This window comes from Equus przewalskii, chromosome 3 (genome assembly GCF_037783145.1).
Source record: "Equus przewalskii isolate Varuska chromosome 3, EquPr2, whole genome shotgun sequence".
NCBI lineage: Eukaryota > Metazoa > Chordata > Mammalia > Perissodactyla > Equidae > Equus > Equus przewalskii.
In genome coordinates, this window is record NC_091833.1 from 33,976,667 (window position 1) to 33,997,333 (window position 20,667).

The 20,667-nt window shown below is 48.6% G+C and overlaps 1 protein-coding gene across 2 annotated transcripts in view; it reads right to left on the reverse strand.

Annotated features, from left to right (window-relative positions):
• ZCCHC14 (zinc finger CCHC-type containing 14) overlaps nt 1-17,471 on the reverse strand; it is a 66,239-nt gene extending 48,768 nt beyond the window's left edge. Inside the window, exon 1 of one of the 2 annotated variants that reach the window (XM_070612458.1) lies at nt 16,852-17,471. In XM_070612458.1, the coding sequence (XP_070468559.1) occupies nt 16,852-17,409 (558 nt within the window). In that variant the 5' untranslated portion in view covers nt 17,410-17,471. The remainder of the gene's footprint in view (nt 1-16,851) is intronic. The other variant, XM_070612456.1, reaches the window with a different exon arrangement.
• Between the last annotated feature and the right edge of the window lie 3,196 nt (nt 17,472-20,667).

Sequence of the window (20,667 nt, forward strand, 5' to 3'; positions counted from 1 at the left end):
ACACAGCAGGTGAGCCACAGCGGCCTAGATGGGTGACACACCTGAGGAGCAGGGTGCCGCAAAAAAAGGCCTCTGCCTGAATAGCTACACCACCAGGTTCTCACTCAGAGCAGTACTGTAAACACAGTTTCAACAGGCTCTCGTGTATTCTCCTAGAACCGTGCAGACAACAGGCAGCAAATTTAAGGCGGGGGGAGGGGGGGATGAGACTCGGTTGCTGGAGAAAAGGACAATGTTAGCAGCAATGAGCAACCAGTGACAGGGGAGAACACGCAGAAGCAGAAGTTTAAGAGGCACAGCCATGTGGGAACAAACTTCCCAGTTTTAATAAACTCTGAAGGCAACACTATATTTGAATATACAACAATACATCCAGGAAGATGGTCCCTCCTCCTTCAAGAAAAACTTCATCAAAAATGGTTCGTGGCGAAAACCACGCTGGACGCAGAGCCGCATCTGTCCTCCTCCACACTGCCTCCCGGGGGAATCTCGCGGATGCACCACCAAAAGGACAGCAGATGAGGCAGCGCTGTCGCTTATTTACGTTCAGGACTTTTGACATGAAGTGCACACTATACACAATACTGTTATCGTGCACATTTTGGCCGGGCGTATGTTTAAATATTGGAGTCTTCTTCGAGAAACTGGCTCAACATCTAATCATAATAAGTAAACTGCTATGACGACCATTTTGGTTCCTGATATAACATTCAGCTGCCTGAGACGAACCACTCCGAGCAGTCAGCACATTAAAACGGTCGCTTTATGATCCCCACGGGATACAAGTCACGGTATAAGTTCAATTACAGAACATTCAGGCATTCGGGATGGGGAAGAGGAGGCAGTGAAAGAAGCTAGAAACGAGAGGAAGCATCTGGCTGAAAGAGAGAGTGTATCAGAAGTCCAGAAAGCAGTCAACAGGCCGCTGGGTTTTATTTCTATAAGAGCCACAAATTCCATTCGATGAGCCTTGAATGGACACCTAGTACGAGCAAGACAAAGCTGCTCTCAGAGGCAGAGACCAAATCTCCTACCGTCAGCCATGCAGGGGAAGGTGAGGCCAGGAAGGGCTCAACTGGACCGAACAGAAAAGACATTCAGGTCAAGAACTCCAGAATCACCTCCTCAGCAGATAAAGCCAGATCCCGGATCCAACCATTTGCCCAAAGGAATTCCACGACTATGGCTACAACAGAGCCCCAGCCTGCCCTTTCATCATCCACACACCGGAATCTCCTTTCAGTTATTCAGCACCTACTACGTGCCAGAACATTCAAATGATCATCTCACATTCTTCAAACAACCCTCTGATTTCATTTCTTCTCCTCTGCACAGAACCTTATCTTTATAATGACGAACGTCCCAGTTAGTGTGAAACCATCCTTCACAGACACACTGCCTCAGACAGAAACAACCCTTCCTAGAGCACATGGGCCATATTTACCACCACACCTGGATTAAAAAGCAGATGGTTCTACTTTCAGTAATGGCTGAGTAGTCAGACCAATCTTCTTGCAGACAACCATAAACTCTGGACAAAGTATTAAACATAATACACTGAACATGACCAAAGGCAGGCAGAAGGTCTACACTAGGAAAAAGAGATTCATGCTGGGTGAGCTTCGTGTCCTGCAGGCCCAGTCCTCGTCAGAGAAAGGGCAGCTGAGGCTCAGATGGAACCCCACAGTCTTACTGACTTGAAAAACCAGGGACCAGAATTCTGGCAGACTACAGTGGCTGGAAAATGAGAGGGGAAATCCCCAAAAGGAGAGCGCCTCAGAAAGGGAACACCAACTTCTGCATATAAATTCTGCCGGCATCTCCAAGGGAGCCTGAAATAGACACACGTGGGGCAGGCTCCAAGTTAAAAGCAAACAACTGAACAGAGACTGCAGCTGCTGATCAGCACAGGGAAGAGAGTTCTGGAGTTTGAGTCCAGCCAAATTTACTGCCTGCTAAAACAAACAAAACAACGTCAATATTCTCGAGGAGGAGAGAACAAAATCCAGAGTTTCTACAATGTCTCATTCACAAAATCCAGGAAGCAATCCATAATTACTACACGCACAGAAACAACAACATGCCCTACACAAGGAGAAAGAGGGGCCCAACACAAGGGAGCTGTGGGCTGGAATGAGAGGTGAGGAGCATCGACTGACTGTTCTAACAAGGCTGAGGAACATAACGGAAAACAGGCTCGCAACATATGAACCAAAAGGATATCTTAGGAGAGACACAGAAACTATTTTCAAAAAATGGAGATTCAGGAAGAAACCAAGACGTCCTTGAGTAGGTGAGTGGATAAGCAAACTGTTTACCTCCAGACAACAGAACATTATTCAGCGACAAAAAGAAATGAGCTGTCAAGCCATGAAAAGACGGAGAACCTGAAATGCGTATCACTGAGTGAAAGCCGCCAGTCAGAAAGGCTACAGAGCGTACGATTCCAACTCTGTGACTCTCTGGAAAAGGGAAAACTATGGCGACTGTCAAAAGACCAGTGGCTGCTGGGTGTTGGGAGTGAGGGAAAAGAATGAACAGGTGGAGCACAGAGGATTTTCAGGGCAGTGAGAATATTCTGTATGATACTATAACGATGGATACATATCACTGTACATTTGTCCAAATCCACAGACTATGCAACACCGAGTGAACCCTAATGTAAACTACGGACTTTGGGTGTTCACATTAGCGTTATGATGTTCAATATTTCTGTAAATAAAACTGCTATGGGGCCAGCACCGTGGCCCAGTGGTTAAGCTCGGCGTGATCCACTGGGAGGCTCAGGGTCAGTTCTTGGGCACAGACTTACACCACTCGTCAGTGGCCATGCTGTGATGGTGACCTACACACAAGATAGAGGAAGACTGGCACAGATGTTAGCTCAGGGTGAATCTTCCTCAGGAAAAAAAAACTGCTATAAAATAAATAAATAAATTTTTAGGGGCCGGCCCCGTGGCCGAGCGGTTAAGTTCACGCACTGAGCGGTGGAGGCCCAGGGTTTCGCCGGTTCGGATCCTGGGCTCGGACATGGCACCACTCATCAGGCCACGTTGAGGAGGCGTCCCACGTGCCACAACTAGAAGGACCCACAACTAAAATACACAACTATGTACCGGGGGGATTTGGGGAGAAAAAGCAGAAAGAAAAAAAAGTAGACTGGCAACAGTTGTTAGTTCAGGTGCCAATTTAAAAAAAAAAAATTTTTTTTAAATGAAAAAATGCTACTTCTGAATTTAAAAATCCACTGGATGAGCTTAACAGCAGTTTAGAATTAACAGATGACTCAGTGAATTTGAAGACAGATCAACTTAGAAAGCGTCCAATCAGAAAAACAGAGAAAAAGATTTGAAGAAAAATAAACAAAGATTCCAAGACCTATGGAATAATATCAAAAGATTTAACATACCTGCAGCTGGAGTCCCAGACAGAAATACTGAGATAGGAAAAATTATGAAGAAATGATGGCTGAAAACCCCCCAAATTTAGTAAAAGACAAATTTACTGATCCAGTAAGTTCAGAGAACACCAACAAGATAAATTAAAGAAAACAACACGACACATCATGGTCAAGCTGCTCCAGCACGAAAGACACAGAGATGATCTTGGAACCCCCCAGAGAAAAATAGCACACTGGATACAGTGGAACAACAAAACGGATGATGGTCAGAAGACAGTGTCCTGACTTCTTTAAATGCTGGGGAAAAAACCCATCAACAAAAAACCCTACATCAGTTGAAAATACCCTTTAACAATACAAGCAAAAGCAAAATATTTTTGGATAAAACAAACTAAGAGAATTTCTTGCCAGCAGACCTGCACTCCAAAAAATGCTGAAGAATAGTCTTCCAGACTAAAAGGATATAGTAACAAACTGGGTCTTCAGTAAGGGATGAAAAGCATCAAAAATGGTAAATATGTGGGCAAATATAAAAGACTATGTTTTCTTCTTAATTTTTAAAAAATACATTCATATTAAAGCAAAAAACAGTATTCTTTTGTGGAGGTGACAGCACATGCAGAATACACATGGCCACTGTAGCTGAAGGGCAGACAAGGTAAGCGGCTGCAACACAAGTGCAGACGCTGACATCTCACGTGAGGCGCGAAGGGCATAGCAGCACTGCCTGCACCGAGGGGGACGGGAAAGCCAAGAACACCTACTGCAAGCCCCAGACCAACCAGTGAATGAGGCAACGAGGCAAGGCAACAGCAAAAACGGAATTCTATGATTCCATTTAAAAGAAGTGCCAGAAGAGGCAAAACTAACCAATGGTGGGGAAAAAAGTAGAACAGAAAAAAGGAGGATCATGGGAGAGGGTTTGGGGGTGAAGGTGGGGACCGACCAGAGAAGGCATGAGGCAACTTTCTGGGGTCAGAGTAATGTTGTGTATTTTGATAGGGGTTTGGTTACACAGGTTTATGCATCTATGAAAACTCAAATGGTAAAAAAAAACCCACTCAAGTGATACACTTAAAATGCGTGCATTTCACTAAATGTAAGTTTCACCTTTAAATTTAAAAAATATATATTTATTGAACTGTGGAGATTATCAACTAAAGGTTATTGAATGAATAAAAATGAGTAACTGGGGGTGGGGGTGGTTGGGAGAGGAATTATGTTATAAAGACGACAGATTCAGGACGAGAAACCAGCAGCAGGCCCGGCAGCTGGTGCTGGAGTGTGAGCAAAAGTACGGGTGACGTCACACTTCCTACTTCCACAAGTCACCCGGAGACAGGCCTCCCTTTTTCGTCTCATTTCATATTCTTCAGGTTTTTCCTCTCACTTTTAATGATGAAGTAAAAAAAGTATTTCAAACATAATTTTGGCGTCACATAATAAAAATAGCCACTTACTAACATCACCTTTGGAAAACTACTGATACTTAACCTCTCTGTGTCTGTTTTCTCACGGCTAAAATGGGGACATAAATAGAACCTAACTCGCTGAGTTGTGATGAGGATTAAATAAATACACTGGAAGCACTTAGAACGGTGCCTTGCACATAGTAAATATCTGAAATGCTATCACTGGCATCATTCCCTCTGACTACCTGTTCTTTACTTCACCTCTTTATCAATAATTCTGAAAGGGAAAAAAATCACGCTGATTGGTAAATGAGCCTCTGCAGCACAAATATTAAAAGCACACTCGTTCATGAGCTTCATACCTAGTCTTTAAAATAAAAAAAAACGCTACACAAATAGGTGTTTTCAGAAATACCACACCTTGCAGAAGTGCCCATTCAAGATAGACACTCTATCAGGAAGCCAGAGCCAGAAGAAGGCTCCGCCCTCCCACAGGTCGTGGGCAAGTTCCAGCAGATTGTCAACATTTAACTGAGTCCACGTGGAGGACACACACCACACAGTGCTTCCCACGTAACTTCAATACTCGGTACTTTCAAAATAGCTTGCTCATTTCATTAACTTTATTATACTAGGTTGGTAGCATTATTCCCAAGCTTTTAAATTTTATTAAAACACCCAAAAGAGATGGGAGAAGGAAGTCTTTCTCTTTCCCATAAATTAATTCTCTTCCTTTTTCAAACAGTAATTTTTTCTAGTCTAGACTATAAAATTTCTAGTAGTTCCTACATACACACGTTTTAATTAGATTCGCTGTGAATCAGTAAGAAACCTAAGGATATATTAATTTCTTTCTAGTAATTCTTTTTAAGTTTTTATATAAAAGTCCCAAATAATTAGGGAATGACTCTATCATGCTCCTTTTCTACAATTAATCTGATGTCACTGTTTAAAGTATAAAAGAAATATAAACTAAACTTTAATTGGGATGATTAGTAGTCGTTTCACAGCAAAGTGAAATATCCAGGCTTATCACGATTTACAATTTTGTAAACATTAAAGGAATATAATGAAAACAGTGTTACTTTTAGGACCACAAACACTACTCCGAGGAGATGAACTAATCCACACGCACAGCTCCACAGGAGACAGGCCCACCAGAGCATCCAAAGGCCGCACGCCCTTTCCCCAGCTCTCTGTGTACTCAGGCACAAACTTGGTTTTGTCACAGAAGCTTCTCCATGCCAGCTTTTGAAAAAGAAGTAGAATACAGATGTTATAATTCACTAAAATCTACAGCTATGTAATGCGCCAGACAAGCCATCAGATCAAAGCACTTAAGCAAGAGTATGAGTTGGTAGCAGGTGTTGCTAATAGGGCCAGAGAAAAGAAAAGCACTAAGGAAAAAAAAAGTTGTCACTAGGGTGGCCTTTCATGAGCCCCAGCACCACCTCCTCCCACGAAGTTTTCACAGAAGCTCAGGACACAGGCCCCTCTGGGTCGCGGGGACCGCAAGGCTCTGGGATAGAGAGAGAAAGATACGGTCTCTGCCCGCCAGTAAGTCAAAGTCTGGTGATGGAAATGTAAAGAAACCTCCCATAATACAGTATGGGAAGGCCTAGGACAGGAGGAGGCAACAGAAGGCTTGGTATGCATGAGCCAAGAAGAGGGGGCTGGGGGGCCAGGTACCAGGTGTCTCCCCTGAGAGAACAGCATTGGCAAAAGGCTCTGGGGAAAGCCGAACAGACTGAACATGAGGAACTGCAAGTACAGACAGAGGTGAGCACAGACAGGCGACGGACAGATCCCAGAGGCCACAGCACACCATGCTAAGAAGTGCATGCCACAGAGAAGGAATCCTACAGGCATCTTACCAAGACCATTCTAGGCACAATCTGGGCACTGCTGTGAGAGACTAAGAGGAGGGCCAAAAAGACTCCAAGGGGTTACAGTAGACCAGACCCATGTCAAGGTCAGAAGTTGGGCTGTTACTGTTGTTTCTAAAAAGAGCTAAGGTACTAAAGTTTCTGAATGATTTAATTAAAAATGAAGCAGAGCAGTATAAAGTTGTCTCTTGCAGACTTAAACAATGACAACAGCTTATCTAAAAGGAACTCATCACTCACCTGCATCCCAGCATGCATTCCTGACTCAGGGGAAGGAGTGGAGTTAAGCGAGGCTAGGGCCATGCCTGTTCCCTGAAGACCATTTCAATCTGTGCCCTGTCTCCGGGCAAAGAGTCCAACATCTAAGTCTGCCTACACAGAAGTGTGCCATATATGTGACCATCTTGCCAAGTGTGGAGGGGAGAGGGCAAGACAGACAGACAAAGAGAACACCAACCTGGGCTGTGGCTGTGTCAAAGGAGACCAAATCTATGAGAGATTGAGGACTTGGTGTGGCTGGGTCAATAGAGAACAAATTCATACAAGATTGAGGATTTGGTGTGGCCATGCTGGTAGAGAACTAATCTATTAGATTTAGGACTTGGTAATAGGCTGGTTAGAGGGATGAGAAAGAAGGTAGACTAGGGGCCGGCCTGGTGGCCCAGTGGTTAAGTTCACATGCTCTGCTTCAGCAGCCTGGGGTTCGCGGGTTCAGATCCTGGGTGCGGACCTATACACCATTTATCAAGCCACACTATAGTAAGCATCCCACATATAAAAGAGAGGAATATAGGCACAGATGTTAGCTCAGGGCCAATCTTCCTTGGAAAATAAAATAAATAAAAATTTTAAAAAAGAAGGTAGACTATATGAAAGGTGTGACTTCTGCCGGGGGCAACCTGGGACAAGGGCAGAAGAGTCAAGGATGGGAAGAAAGAAACCTGCCTTGGGACATACTGAGCTACATGGAACCTCCAGCTGGAGCTCGGGTCTAGTTGAACGTACAGACTGTGGATTCATCAGTGAGAGTGACAAAATCACAGCTGAAAATGTCACAAATTATAAAGTAAGAAGAGAAGGGAAGGAGGAGAGAAGACTGAGGAATACCATCATCAACAGGGCAGGAAGCAGAAGAGAAGCCATGAACAAACACCAAGCAGGAGGACACGGGAGGAAGCTGAGCGCAGGATGCTGGGCGGGCTGCCCAGCCACGCCCAGACCCCTCTAAGTGAGCAGCTGGGGAGGCACCTCAGCAGCTGTACTTGTTTTTTTAAAAAAAAAACCCTCTCTCCTCTGGGGATTCCACTCTGCGGGAACCCACAGAACAAATAAGAGATAAGAAAGATAGGGAGTGAAAAGTATCCAATGAATCTGGCAAATAAAGAGGTCATCCAGATAAAGACATCAATGAAACCAAACAGTCTACAAGTAAACCCAAATATATATGGGAAATGCAGCATATGATAAAAGATATCATTTCCAATCTGAGAGGGAAAAGATGGATATTCAACAAATGGCATTGGGACAACTGGGTTGTCATCTGGAAAATATAAAACTAGCTTTGTACCTTACACCAAATAAATTCCAGATGGATCTGTTAAATGTAAAATGAGAAACCACACAAGTTCTGTACCAGAAGACACCACAGGGAATGTTTTATGAGCATAATAGATGCATATGTATAACAATACGTACAACGCATAGTGTAAAATACGTTATCACACAACACCCAGAAACCATACAAGACTGATAAGTATGACATTAAAAAAGAAAACTTCATGCCAAAGTCAAAAGGAAAAAAACTTGTGAAACCAATACTTGCAACTTCTATTAAAGACAAAAGGATGATTTCCTTGAAACTTCAAGAGCTCCTAAAAAACAATAACGAAAAGATCAAAAACCCAACTGAGATGGGCAAAGGATATGGGGAGATGGCCACAAATAAATAAAATGGTTCACTTGGAAAACATTCCACCTCACTCATGAGAGGTCTGCAAAATAAAACTACACCACGCTGAGATGTATTTCTCACCCAACAGAACGGTAGCGGCGGGTGTCATAACTCTTCACGTGTGTTGAAGATAAAAAACCAGCCCTCACACACTGCCGCGGGCATCCCAAAACGTGCATCTCAGCAATATCTAAACTAATCACAGAAGCACACACCATGTGACCCACTGTCGGTCCCACTTTCAGGTTCCTATTCTTCAAATACACTTACCAAAATGTGAAAAGCCACACAAGGTATTTGTCACATGGAGGTGATACGTATCTAATACGTAAATGACACTGACCTGTCTCTAACAGTAAGATGGGAACAAAAGGTGCATCAGTAGGGACCGATCAAACAGTAAACTCATGCAGGGCAGCCATAAACCAGAATGCAGACGCTCTCTGGACTGTGTGGAGCACTCAGCAAGGACGGCCAAGAGAAGAAAGCAAGGAACAGACCTGTGTGTGGAGTCAGACACCAGTTATCTATTTCTAAATAGACAGAGTCTCTCTGGAAGGCTCTACAAGGAACAAAGAGGGAAAGGAACTAGATGGCTGGGCAAAGGGTAAGAAACATTGTTTTTTAAATGTGAAATAAAAGGTATCAACACCCAGATAAAGGAACAGAACGTTGCCCACACCTTGGATGTCCTGTGTGTCCTCCCCCATTGCATCAGGGGAGGGGGACGTTTCATGGAATACACTTTTGCATATTCTCCAATGTTTACCGCTGATTATATTACCTATTTAAAAAATTTCTTTTTAATTTACAAGAATATTGAGTTCCCTTTAATAAAAATTGTTATAGTTGAAGAGGTAGGGGGAAAAAGCCAGGTTCCAGGCGGCTGAGGGATAAACTGAAGGTGAGGATCAGAGACAGCAGTATTGATTTCTTAGAAGCGTGGCTGTATTCTATATCATTGAGGGGGGGGGGGGTGCAGAACATGCTGTATGGGAGATTTTATTTGTATTTAAATATGTATAAAGACTGTTTTAAAAGAATGTATACATATATATTTATATATGCAATAAAATGTCAGAAGGATACACACCAAACTGTTAAAAACGGACTATAGCTGGAAAGTGGGAATGGCCTTTCTCTTGGCTGCTTATGGGGAGGACTTGGCAACCAAGCGACAAAGACAAGAGCAGTTAATGCAGACAATGGTAAAGAAAGGGTTTTGTTGTTTAAAGGACAATTAAGAGACCATGACTGTGTTTACCCACCAAGTGGAAAAACAGTGGAGGTCAAAGATTGGTGTGCAGGAAGGAGAGAAGGACAGGAAATAGCAAAGTTCAGGCATCTGACCTAACAATGTCCCTGAGGAAACAAGAAAGATGTGACCAAAACAGAGACAGAGGGACTAGCCTGTGACAGAAAGGAAACCTCTGCCTCTGAAACAGGAGAAGAGAAATTAAGGATGGGTACCAGTACAAATAAGGTATTTCAAGGGCCAGTGATTTTTCTATGCACATGCAAAACATCCACCTAAAATCTCAAATGTGCTTACAGGCCAGTCCACTAGTGAAAAGCGGGTCCCAATGCCCAACATGCTCCCCTCTGCTTTAGCGACACCATCACAGTTCTGCTGAAGTCCTCTGTGGACTGCATCAGAAGCCTGGTCCTACTTAGTAAGCCCTGATCATGCTTTACAAACAGCTGTCAGAATATCAATTATTTGAAAGATATTCTGTCTTGCCTTCATCTTTTCTTCACTCTAAATAACTTCAGGCCTTTTAACCCAGAACAAAACAAACTACTTAAGAATTAACATGTTTTGGGGCCGGCCCTGTGGTGCAGTGGTTAAGTTCGTGCACTCTGCTTCGGCGACCCGGGTTCGCCGGTTCGAATCCTAGGCGTGGACATGGCACGGCTCATCAGGCCACGCTGAGGTGGCATCCCACACGCCACAACTAGAAGGACCCACAACTAAAAATACACAACTATGTACCGGGTAGCTTTGGGAGAAAAAGGAAAAATAAAATCTTAAAAAAAAAAAAGGAATTAACCTGCTTCACTAGTTCCCCATCATGACTTTTTACCTTTGACAGTAAACGTTTCTATAACACGTTAGGTCTCTCCACATTCAAGACATCTATGGAGACTGCAGAAAACCGACCTTATTAAAATTAATTTCTAAACTGTATATGCCAAGGCTGAAGTCCAAAATTAGAAACCCTTCAATCATCTGTAAACTAACTAGTGAACTTGTGGCAACAGTTCTTAAACTAATGAAATAACTAGTCTCCTGGGGGGGGGGAGGGAGAGGGAGTTTCTCAAAAAAAAAGACATGCAAAGGATCTTTTTCTAAAATCTAATCCATCTAAGGCAGGGGGGGAATACTTAAGTAGAAACTACTTTTCCTAGACATAACAAAAATTTCCTTTTGATTTACTAACAGTCTCTAAGGAGATCAGCAGTCACCAATTTAACAAACAAACAAAAACGCACTAGCACAGGTACTCTCCACTAGCTTGCCTTTGAAGTTGTAAGACATATGTTAATCTGTTGGGCAAATATATAAACTAATCCAAAATATACTCAATCCAAAAAGAAGGTAAATGAACTACACAGGACTGAGGAGACAATGGGTAAAATGAAGCCTAAGTAAATAATGAACTCCAAAAACTGCAGAAACAAGGCTAACGTTGATGTTTACCTATAATTATGTTCTAACTTGCATAAATAATACTACCACATTACTCATTACACCCTAACATAACACAAAACTTCCAGTTTCTACAACTATAATCCAGAACACAATAGAGAACAGAACTCAGACGTTGGCTGAGCTGAATAAAGCAAAGATAAACTAGCCCATGTGAAAGGAGACAGCCTTAATTTAACGTGAGGGCACGAGACAGTATCTGAAGTGCCACATAACCCAGGCACTCCACAGCGGAACAGGGGGACAACGCAACTCCAAGACGAGGTGGTTAGTTTTCATTTTCAATGAATACCCCACCACCAAGAAAGCACTGAAAACGGCATCCCAGGATGTCTCAATCCCCGTATCACGTATTTGACCATAAAAAGAGGACAAGCTATATGAAATTCAAATTTCAGCGTCCAAAAATAAAGTTTTATTGGAACTGAAAGAAAAAAAAGGGCCAGCCCCGTGGCCGAGTGGTTAAGTTTGTGCTCCGCTGCAAACATGGCACTGCTCATCAAGCCATGCTGAGGTGGCGTCCCACATGCCACAACTAGAAGGACCCACAACGAAGAATATACAACTATGTACCGGGGGGCTTTGGGGAGAAAAAGGAAAAAAATAAAATCTTAAAAAACAAAAAAAAGAGGACAGCTTTTGGACCTATAAAACCTGCCCCCTGACCCCCCACAAAGATCCAGTACATTTTAGGACATTATCTCCTATAGCGTCAAAAAGGAAGCATTGTAACTACGACAGCCAGACTCAGGTCAGAGGCTTCGTGGACTCAGTTCATGGGCTGGGCAGTTCTCAGTTGCCCAGAAGAACACGTGCTAAAGGTGGAGATGAACACGCCTTTAGATCGCAGCTATTCCTTTTCTTTTTTTAAGATTGCCACGTGAGCTAACAACTATTGCCAATCTTCTATTTTTTTAATTCTTCGCCCCAAAGTCCCCCAGCACATAGTTGTACATTCTAGATGTGAGTGCCTCTGGCTGTGCTATGTCGGACGCCACCCCAGCGTGGCCTGCCGGAGCAGTGTCACGTCCGCACCCAGGATCCGAACTGGCGAAACCCTGGGCCGCTGAAGCGGAGCGGACGAACCTAACCCCTCCGCCACGGGGCCAGCCCAACACAGCTATTCCTTTAACCACTAGCAACAGCAACAGCTGCTCTGGACAAAGTCCCTTCTTTGGGAAGAATGCTAGATTGCTTTCAGCTGCAACAGGCAAAGAGTTTAGGGGTAAAGGAGAAACCAGAAGAAGCCATTTATACGTCACATGATAACCACAGGACAAACTACCCAGTGTTTCACCTTTGAACTGCAATGATTTTCAACACCTAAGGAAAAGCAATGAAATAAAGCAAGCTGTTGCTTGCCTTGGACAAGACATTATTAGCAGGCTTCTTCACGGTATCTGTGTAGACTCAATGTTTCTACAGTGCTTCACGGTGGAAACCACAGTGGATAGTTCCAGAACTGTACCGCAAAACACACACAGCCAAAGGAAGACCACCACCCACCACACTCCTGCACTGAGCACTTCAAAAAAACACTGTTTCAGCACCCCCTTAAAAAAACCAACCTCATGAAGTAGTTCCGTTATGATCTCTAGCACTATCACGAGGGCTCTGAAATGCAGGTGGGAGGGCACTCGCAGCTTCCCTGCTCGGGACAGAGGCTTCCACCCAGCTCTTGACCACTTAACTGACCCAAGAGTACCAGACCTGAAGTCTCGAGGGCACCGTGTGTTCTCGGCCACCTTCAACTGCAGTTCCTAAGAGAAGCCAAGGACAGACCCACACGGCGCTGCGCCACGATGCCCAGCAGCCCACCAGGTGGACTCTGCTCACGAGAAGGAGATCCCTCAGGACAGCCATGTGTTCACAATGCTCCAAAGACGGTTTCTTAAGTGTAAGGTATAAGAGATTAAGAGCCTATTAACCATGAAGGGAAAAAGTCTAAAAATAAGCACATGAAACAACCCAAATGTCCAGCACCGGATGAATGGATAAACAAAACAGAGCCTATCCACACAATGGAATATTATTCAACCGTAAAAAGCAGCGAAGCACTGACACATGCTAGAACATGAATGAATCTTGAGAACACTGTGCTAAATGCAAGAAGCCAACCACAAGAGGCCACATATTGCAGGACTCCATTTATACGAAATGTCCCTAACAGGCAAATCCACAGACAGAAAGTAGAGTAGCGGCTGTCAGGGGCTGGGGGGGATGAATGGGAAGTGACTGCAAATGGGTACCAAGTTTCTTTTAGGGGTGATGAGAACGTTCCGGAATTAGATAGTAGTGATGGTTGCACAACTCTGTGAATACACTAAACACCAGTGAATTGTACACTTTAAAGAGGAGAGTTATATAACATATGAATTAAATCTCAATAATATTGTTATTTAAAAAAAAAAGCATATACCTTAGCATATTATCACTTACACAGAGAAAAGACCACAAAGGATAAATCTAAATTTTTTTTAAAGCTATGGCTTTATACTTAAATAAAGCAAAAGGACAGAGGTAGTGTGAGTGCAAACCGACCATTATCACCAGCTGACACTGGACTTCAGGAGCAGCACAGCCACAGCAGCTACTGCAGGCGACCACCAGCTTTACTGCTGCGAATCCATGTCTACTGAGCACGCTCACACTACCTAACTTCTACACGCCCTCCAAGCAACAGGAATGTTAAAGTAACACGGTGAGGGTCTGGAGAAGCATTGCAAATAATGACAATATCAGTTAGAAGTATCACTTTAAATAGGATAAAGGACAAAAATCAACATCTTTATCTCTAAAAGATAAACATAAAGTCTCTAAGCTCAAAGAGTTCAAAACAAAATACAATAGCTTACAAAAGAACTGCAAACAAAGCTTTAAGGGTGCTGCTTTTTCAGAATACATTAACTGTCAGATTCAGAGATACTAAGAAGGCAAAATGTTTAAATGCTAGATTTCATGAATTGCCGACTGCAAGCAGCAAAGCGTTTATCAATGTCAGGCCTTAACTTTAAAGGCGGCAAAGGAAGAGAAAGTTAAATGAAAGTGACTGAAAGGAGCTTAGCAGAGACCCGGGGGGTGCAGGGAAAACTAGACACCACGGTTGTTCTGAAATACGAAAACAATGGCTCCAGAGTTACTCATTATAACCTCATGATTAAGGGTTAGGCAGAATTCTCCAATTTCCCACGGATGAACAAAAAAAATGGTCAGTTCCAAGTAACTATTCAAAAATCAAATTAGAAAACACAAACACTTGGAGACATAAACATTGCCTCTGCAACAACGTGCCTTAAGTTAGCACCCCTCTCTAGCCAGGGAGGACACTGGCAGAGAATGCAGCGCTCACGGCACATCTGCTGGGCCCTTCCCATGAGACCTCAGGGAACCCTCCAACACCCCTGAGGCAGGGAGCCTGCCCTCTTCTCCAACAGGGAAACACCAGGAGGAGGCCAAGGCCACACTGGTCAGTTCGGCACCCATGCAGGTAGGGGTGAGGAGAGGGGTAGATTAGCCCCTTCATCTCATCAAAGGGATTTGTGGCTTACAGAAAGGCTCTCTTATAAAAGACATTTTTGTTCTACCTTTAGTACGCTGCCCTGCCAAAATAAAAATTGCCGTCTTCTGCTTTGCTAAAGTGATACAGCTGCACACACAAAAGACTCCCCTTCAAGAGCTGAACAGGACTGGAGTAACAGCCCTAGACATCACCGGTGCACAGCCTCCAAACAGAAGACGAACAGCAGTGAAACCGACCAGAAGGAACCAACAGCCCATGAAAAGGTGACATTCTGCTGGCACCCCAAGGTTTGCTGAGCTCCCTAAGACAACCGCATTTCCTAGGACCCCGCTTTCTCTTTGTTGTAGCTGGAAGGACATTTTTCTGCCCAGTGCACAACGGGATTCAGAGTGGGATTTGAACGCACACTTAAAAAGAAAACCAGTCTCAGAGATCAACGTCACCAAAAAAGATGCGATGTAGATTTAAACCAATGTAGGTACCACAACCACATCTTAGGGGAAGACATTAAAGAACAAAAGCCGCAATCCACGGTTGAAAGACAGTTAGAAACCACCGCAGGCAAACCAGAGAAAATCAAAGCTTTAACTCCGAGCTCAGACACTGTCAGAAGGCGTGAGCACCGCTGGTCCTGACTGCAATCTCTTCCTTCCAAAGAAAGTCAGCTTGCCATCTAAAGACACACACCACACTGGGTCAACTAGAAACCCTTCTTCGCGGAGCACAGTTTTGGCACTGGGTCCCAGGGGGCTGTTAAAAATAAGCCTAAGCCCCAAACACGTTGTGTTTACATAGTTTTGAAACATTCAGACAAAAGTTCACATTTTTAAGTGGATGACCACGATGCCCTTCCTGTTTAATGTGGAGACAGGAGATCATAACTTAACATTCCTTATAAGACCGACACCCTCCGACTCCAAGTCAGCCTGGGATTTGTTTCTACTGAGGGAGGGGGGTCACCAAGAAATAACTGTTTCACATACATGGAAGGCTCTCAACGCGTTTTTCTTTTACAGTAACCTGGCTCTTAAGCACACACACACACACACAATATAAACAGATATACAAACACACGTATCTACACACACACTCAATACGTGCATTCACAAGCACATACATGCACGGGTGCACGCACATCACAGGCAGCGCACACACCGTGGTGTGCGGCCCACCGCCACCCTAACCTCCCAGCGGCCACACCGCCCACTCAGGGACAATCGACACCTAGGCCTTGGGGGCATGAGCACCGCATCCCGCTAACGTCTTCTAAGGTTCTAGCGCCTTCTAATCTCCACCTCACTAGCGGCTTCCTTTTCTGGTAATAAACACCAGATTTGGAGAAATCAAGGCGACACAACGTGCAACACTCATCTGTTGCCCAAGAGCCCGATTAAAGGGACAAAGGCTTTAGAGGACTTCCAGCCGACGATGGGAAAGAAAGGCACAAAGGGGCCGCGAACTCTGCCCCGGGGCGTTCTTCCCCGGGAACCGAACGGAACCGCGGGCCCCCCACCTCCTGGAGCCCGGGCGCCCCGGCGAGGAGATCCCCGGGGCCCTTCCGCGGCCCGAGGCGAGTGCGACCGCCCCCAAGGGCGCAGGGTGCCGGGCGGGGTCTTGGGGTGCGGGTTTGGGGCTTGTGGTGAGGATGGTGGTTTGGGTGCAGGGTGGAGGCTTGGGACACGGAGCGAAAGCTTAGGGAGCGAGTGGGGGTTTGCAGTGGGACGTTTGCCTTGCGAGGAGGTGGCTGGGGTCGCGGGTAGCGCGTTCTTGTGTCTTGGGGTGCCGGTGGGGGTTTGGGACCCGGAGTGAAAGCTTGGGGAGCCGGTGGGGTTTTGGAGCGGCAGCATGAGATGCAGGTGGGGGTCTGGGGTGGAGGCCTGACGCGCAAGTGGAGGTGTGGGGTGCGGGCGGGGGTTTGGGGGTGTGCGGCGTAAGCCTGGGGTCGGGCCGGCCGCCCCGCGCGGGCACGCACCTTGTGGCAGGCCGGGCAGGTGGGCAGCGCGCTCTTGCCCGCGGGGCCCCCGCCGCCGCCGCCGCTCAGGCTGCTCTGGATCTGCGTGAGCTCCTGGCGCAGCACCTGCTTCTGGTGGAAGCTGAAGGCCGGGTGGTTGGAGGCCATGGTGAAGAGCAGCAGGAACTCATCGCCCGTGCGGCCCTCGTTGAGCTGCAGCCCGTAGTTGTGGATGATGGAGTCGATGTGCGTGAGCGTGCGGTAAAGCACGCCCGCCGCCTCGCGCTGCTCCGAGCCCAGCAGCGCCAGCGACACGAGCAGCTTGCTGCGCACCACCTCGTCCGTCAGGTTGGTGAGGCTGCCCAGGTCGGCCGGGTTGTTGGCCTTGATCTCCGAGTCGCGCAGCGAATGGTAGTCCTTGCGGGCCAGGTCCTCGAGGCACGAGCCGAGGAAGCGCAGCTCGAGCGGGATGCACAGGTCCAGCAGGCCGCACAGGAACTCCACGCGCTGCGGCGACGGCAGCTCCGAGAACCAGCGGTACACGCCGTCCCTCTGCAGCGGGCAGCGCTTCTCCACCATGCTGCCGCCCGCGCCGCGCCGGGGCCCGGGGCCGGGGGCCGCCGCCCGGGGCCGGGGGCGCGGGCGGGCGCGGGCGCGGGCGGGCGGCGCGGCGGGGCCGGGCGAGGGCGGGCGGGCGCCGCGGGCCGGGCCGGGGCCGGGGGCGCGCGGCGCGGGCGAGACCCCCGCCAGGGGCCGGCGGGCGGGCGCGCGCGGGGCGCCGGGGGGGCCCGGGGCGGCCGGGGCGGCCGGGGGCGGCGAGCGGCCTCGGGCCCCCCGCTCACGGCCGGGCTCCTGGCCCGCGCCCGTCCCCAGCGGCGGCCGGTGCGCGGCGGCGGCGGCGGCTGCTCCTCGTCGTCGTCGTCGTCGTCGCCCGGGAGGCGGCCGCCCCCATCTCCCCCCGCGCCGCAGGGTCTGTCACTGCGGGCCGCCCCCCGACGGAGCCGCCCGGGCCATGCCGCCGCCGCCGCGCCTGGGCCGGCCGTTACCCGGGACGAGGCCGCGGGCGGGCGCCTCGCGAGGGCGCCTCCGGAGCGGGCCGCGACGGGCGGGCGGGCGGGCGCTGGGGGACGCGCGGGCGGGCGGGCGGGCGGGCGGGCGGCGGAGGGATCTGCCGGCACTCGCCGCGGCCTCGCGTGCAGGCTCCCCGCGCCGCGGACGGATCCGGGCCGCGCCGCCGCGTCCGCTGCTGACGGGCGCCGGGACGAGGCGCAAGTGGGCGGGGTGGCCGCCTCTCGCGACAGCCGGGCCGGCCGGGCCCGCCCCCCCCGCTGATTGGCTCGGGCTGCCCCCTCTCGGCCCGTGATTTTTCCGGGTCCCCAATCCGATTCGCCCGGGCTGCGGCCACGCCTCTCAGGAGCTGTCGATCATCTTGGAGCCGCCCCGTCCCGCCCCTCGGCGGCCGGCGGAGTCGATTGGCCGGCGGGGCCGGAGGGTCGGAAAACCCGGGGCGGATTTCTGGTTGCTTTTGTTCCTGCAGATTTGCGTGGAGCATTGTTTGGGGTGAAAGCCGGGCGTCCGGCCTTCCTGTTTTATTCCCAAGCGTCACAATAGGGAGGTGGCGGGGGCCTTCGAAAAGCCGCTGGAGTGGGGCTCCGGAGACCCGAGTCTCCATCCTGGCTCTGCCTGCCAAGCTGTGTGACCTTGGGCCAGTCGCTTGGCCTCTCTGAGCCCTGGGCGCCATCCCCGAAAAGGAGGATACTAACAACCGCCCTGGAGGCCTGTGAGAAGGCCGTGAGCTCACAGAGGGCTGGGATCCGCATTTCTGAGGTGGCAGGCCTGCCTAGGGATGGGACGGGAACAAGCTCTCTCTGAAAACCTCGCCCACTGGAGCCCTTAGTCAGCGGGTTACTTCCTCGGCTTGGCTCCAAAGGAGAGGATGCAAGTACACGGGCCAGGGGTCAGGGAGCAGAAGGGACGCCCCCTCCCCTGGCATTTGCGTGGGCACCGGCTTGCAGGCTGCACAAAGGCAGGGGAGCAGCCGGTGCGTCTGACCACCTTTAAATCCTACAGCCGCAAGCAGCGGGTCATCCATTAGCAGATGAGGAAACTGAGACCCAGAGCAAGACATTCGTTCCTCCCTGTTCTGGCTCAAGAACCCTCCTTCGACGTCTTGTGGTCTCGGCCGGGGTCAGTTCATTCATTGGTCCAGCAGCTGTCTGGAGGCCAGGTGCGCGCCAGGTTCTGAGCCCAGGGGGAGGGCCGTGTGCACAGCGTGCCCTCCTCGCCCTGTGGAGCTTACAGCCTGGCTCTAGGCAGTACACACCGTTGAGTTATTGAATAAAGGGATGCATTTCTTCGGGACATGGTCCAAGGTCCTGGAAACTTCCTAACAAAGCGTTCGCCAGCCTTGGGACTTCACAGTTGAACAGATGCCGCAGAGCCATAGTTGGGGGAAAAAGACAATTTGCTTCCTACCCACCCCCCACCCCTCTCCACACCCTGGACAAGTTTTCCTGGAGCCACCCCGGTGCTCTTGGCCAGCGTAGGAAAGAGCAGGAATCCAGGTGAAGGTCAGTGTGGCTTCCCAAGGGTCTTAAATCCACCTAGGCATCAGGGACAAGGCTCGATCCAGCTGGTCTCCTCGCCTTATTTCCCAATACAGACTAATATCTGCGAATAATTGAGTGAATCCTGTTCCCTTTGACCTCACTTTTTCAAGTGATTCCAACGTAGTAGCCATGATCCAAAATTACAATACGAAGAAGTGAGGGAACATGGAGATCAAGATAGTTCAACGCCCTTGCCATCTGTTGATGAATGCAGCTCCCTGGAGCAGAAAGATCTTAGGACCTATGGCACCGAGGGGTTCCCCAAATCCAGCCTGACCTGGCTGTGAAACCCCCAAGCCCTGGTGCTAAGCTGACCTGGATTGCGGTCCCAACTCTAGCCGGCTGTGTGACGTTGGCCGTTCATTCAGCCCCTCTGAGCCTCAGTTTCCTTATCTATAAAAGGGAGCCAGGAACCCTGCCTCCCAGCTGGCAGTGGAGGTCGGAGATGCTAAGGGGAGCCCGCACTAGCTGGAATAACTGAGCCACAGAAGTCCCTGGATCAAGGTGCCCCAGCTCCCGACTGCCTTTTGGCCACTTCTGGCCATGCTGTTTGCTGTTTAACGTCTGCGCTGGGTTAAACAGTGTCCCCCAAAAGGTCGTGTCCACCCAGAACCTCTGAAGATGACTGTATTGGGAAATAGAGTCTTTGCAGATATAATTCAGGTAAGAAGCAAGGTGAGATCATGGATTAGGGTGGGCCCAAAATCCAGTGACAGTGTCCTCAGGAGAGACAGAAAAGAACAAGCAAAGACTCAGGGGAAAAGCTCCAGTGAAGACACTGGCAGAGGTTTGGAGCCAACGAGCCCCCAGGAGCTGGAAGAGGCGGGAAGGACCCTCCCCTAGCGCATCCAGAGCGGGCGCGGCCCTGCCCACACCTTGACTTTGGACTTCTGGCCTCCCAACTGGGAGAGGTGGATTCCCGCTGTGTCAGGCCACCAAGTTTGTGTTTATGTGTTTCAGCAGCCCCAGGACACTCACGCAGGGTCATTTCCCCCTCAATTTCAGTAGCGCTCAATTGAAAGCAGTTCAACAGATGTTAAATGCCTACCCTGCGGGACAGACCCAACTGAGGGTTTGGAGACCTCTAAGGAGAATGAGACCCATTCTCTCAATTCAAAGGAACTGGCGGCCCGAATGCCTTGCCCTGAAGCGGCCGGGCAGCCCATCCACAGGAGTTTTTCCTTCTGTGTCCTGCTGCCTTCCCGGAAGCCGCCAGGGGCCCCCAGGG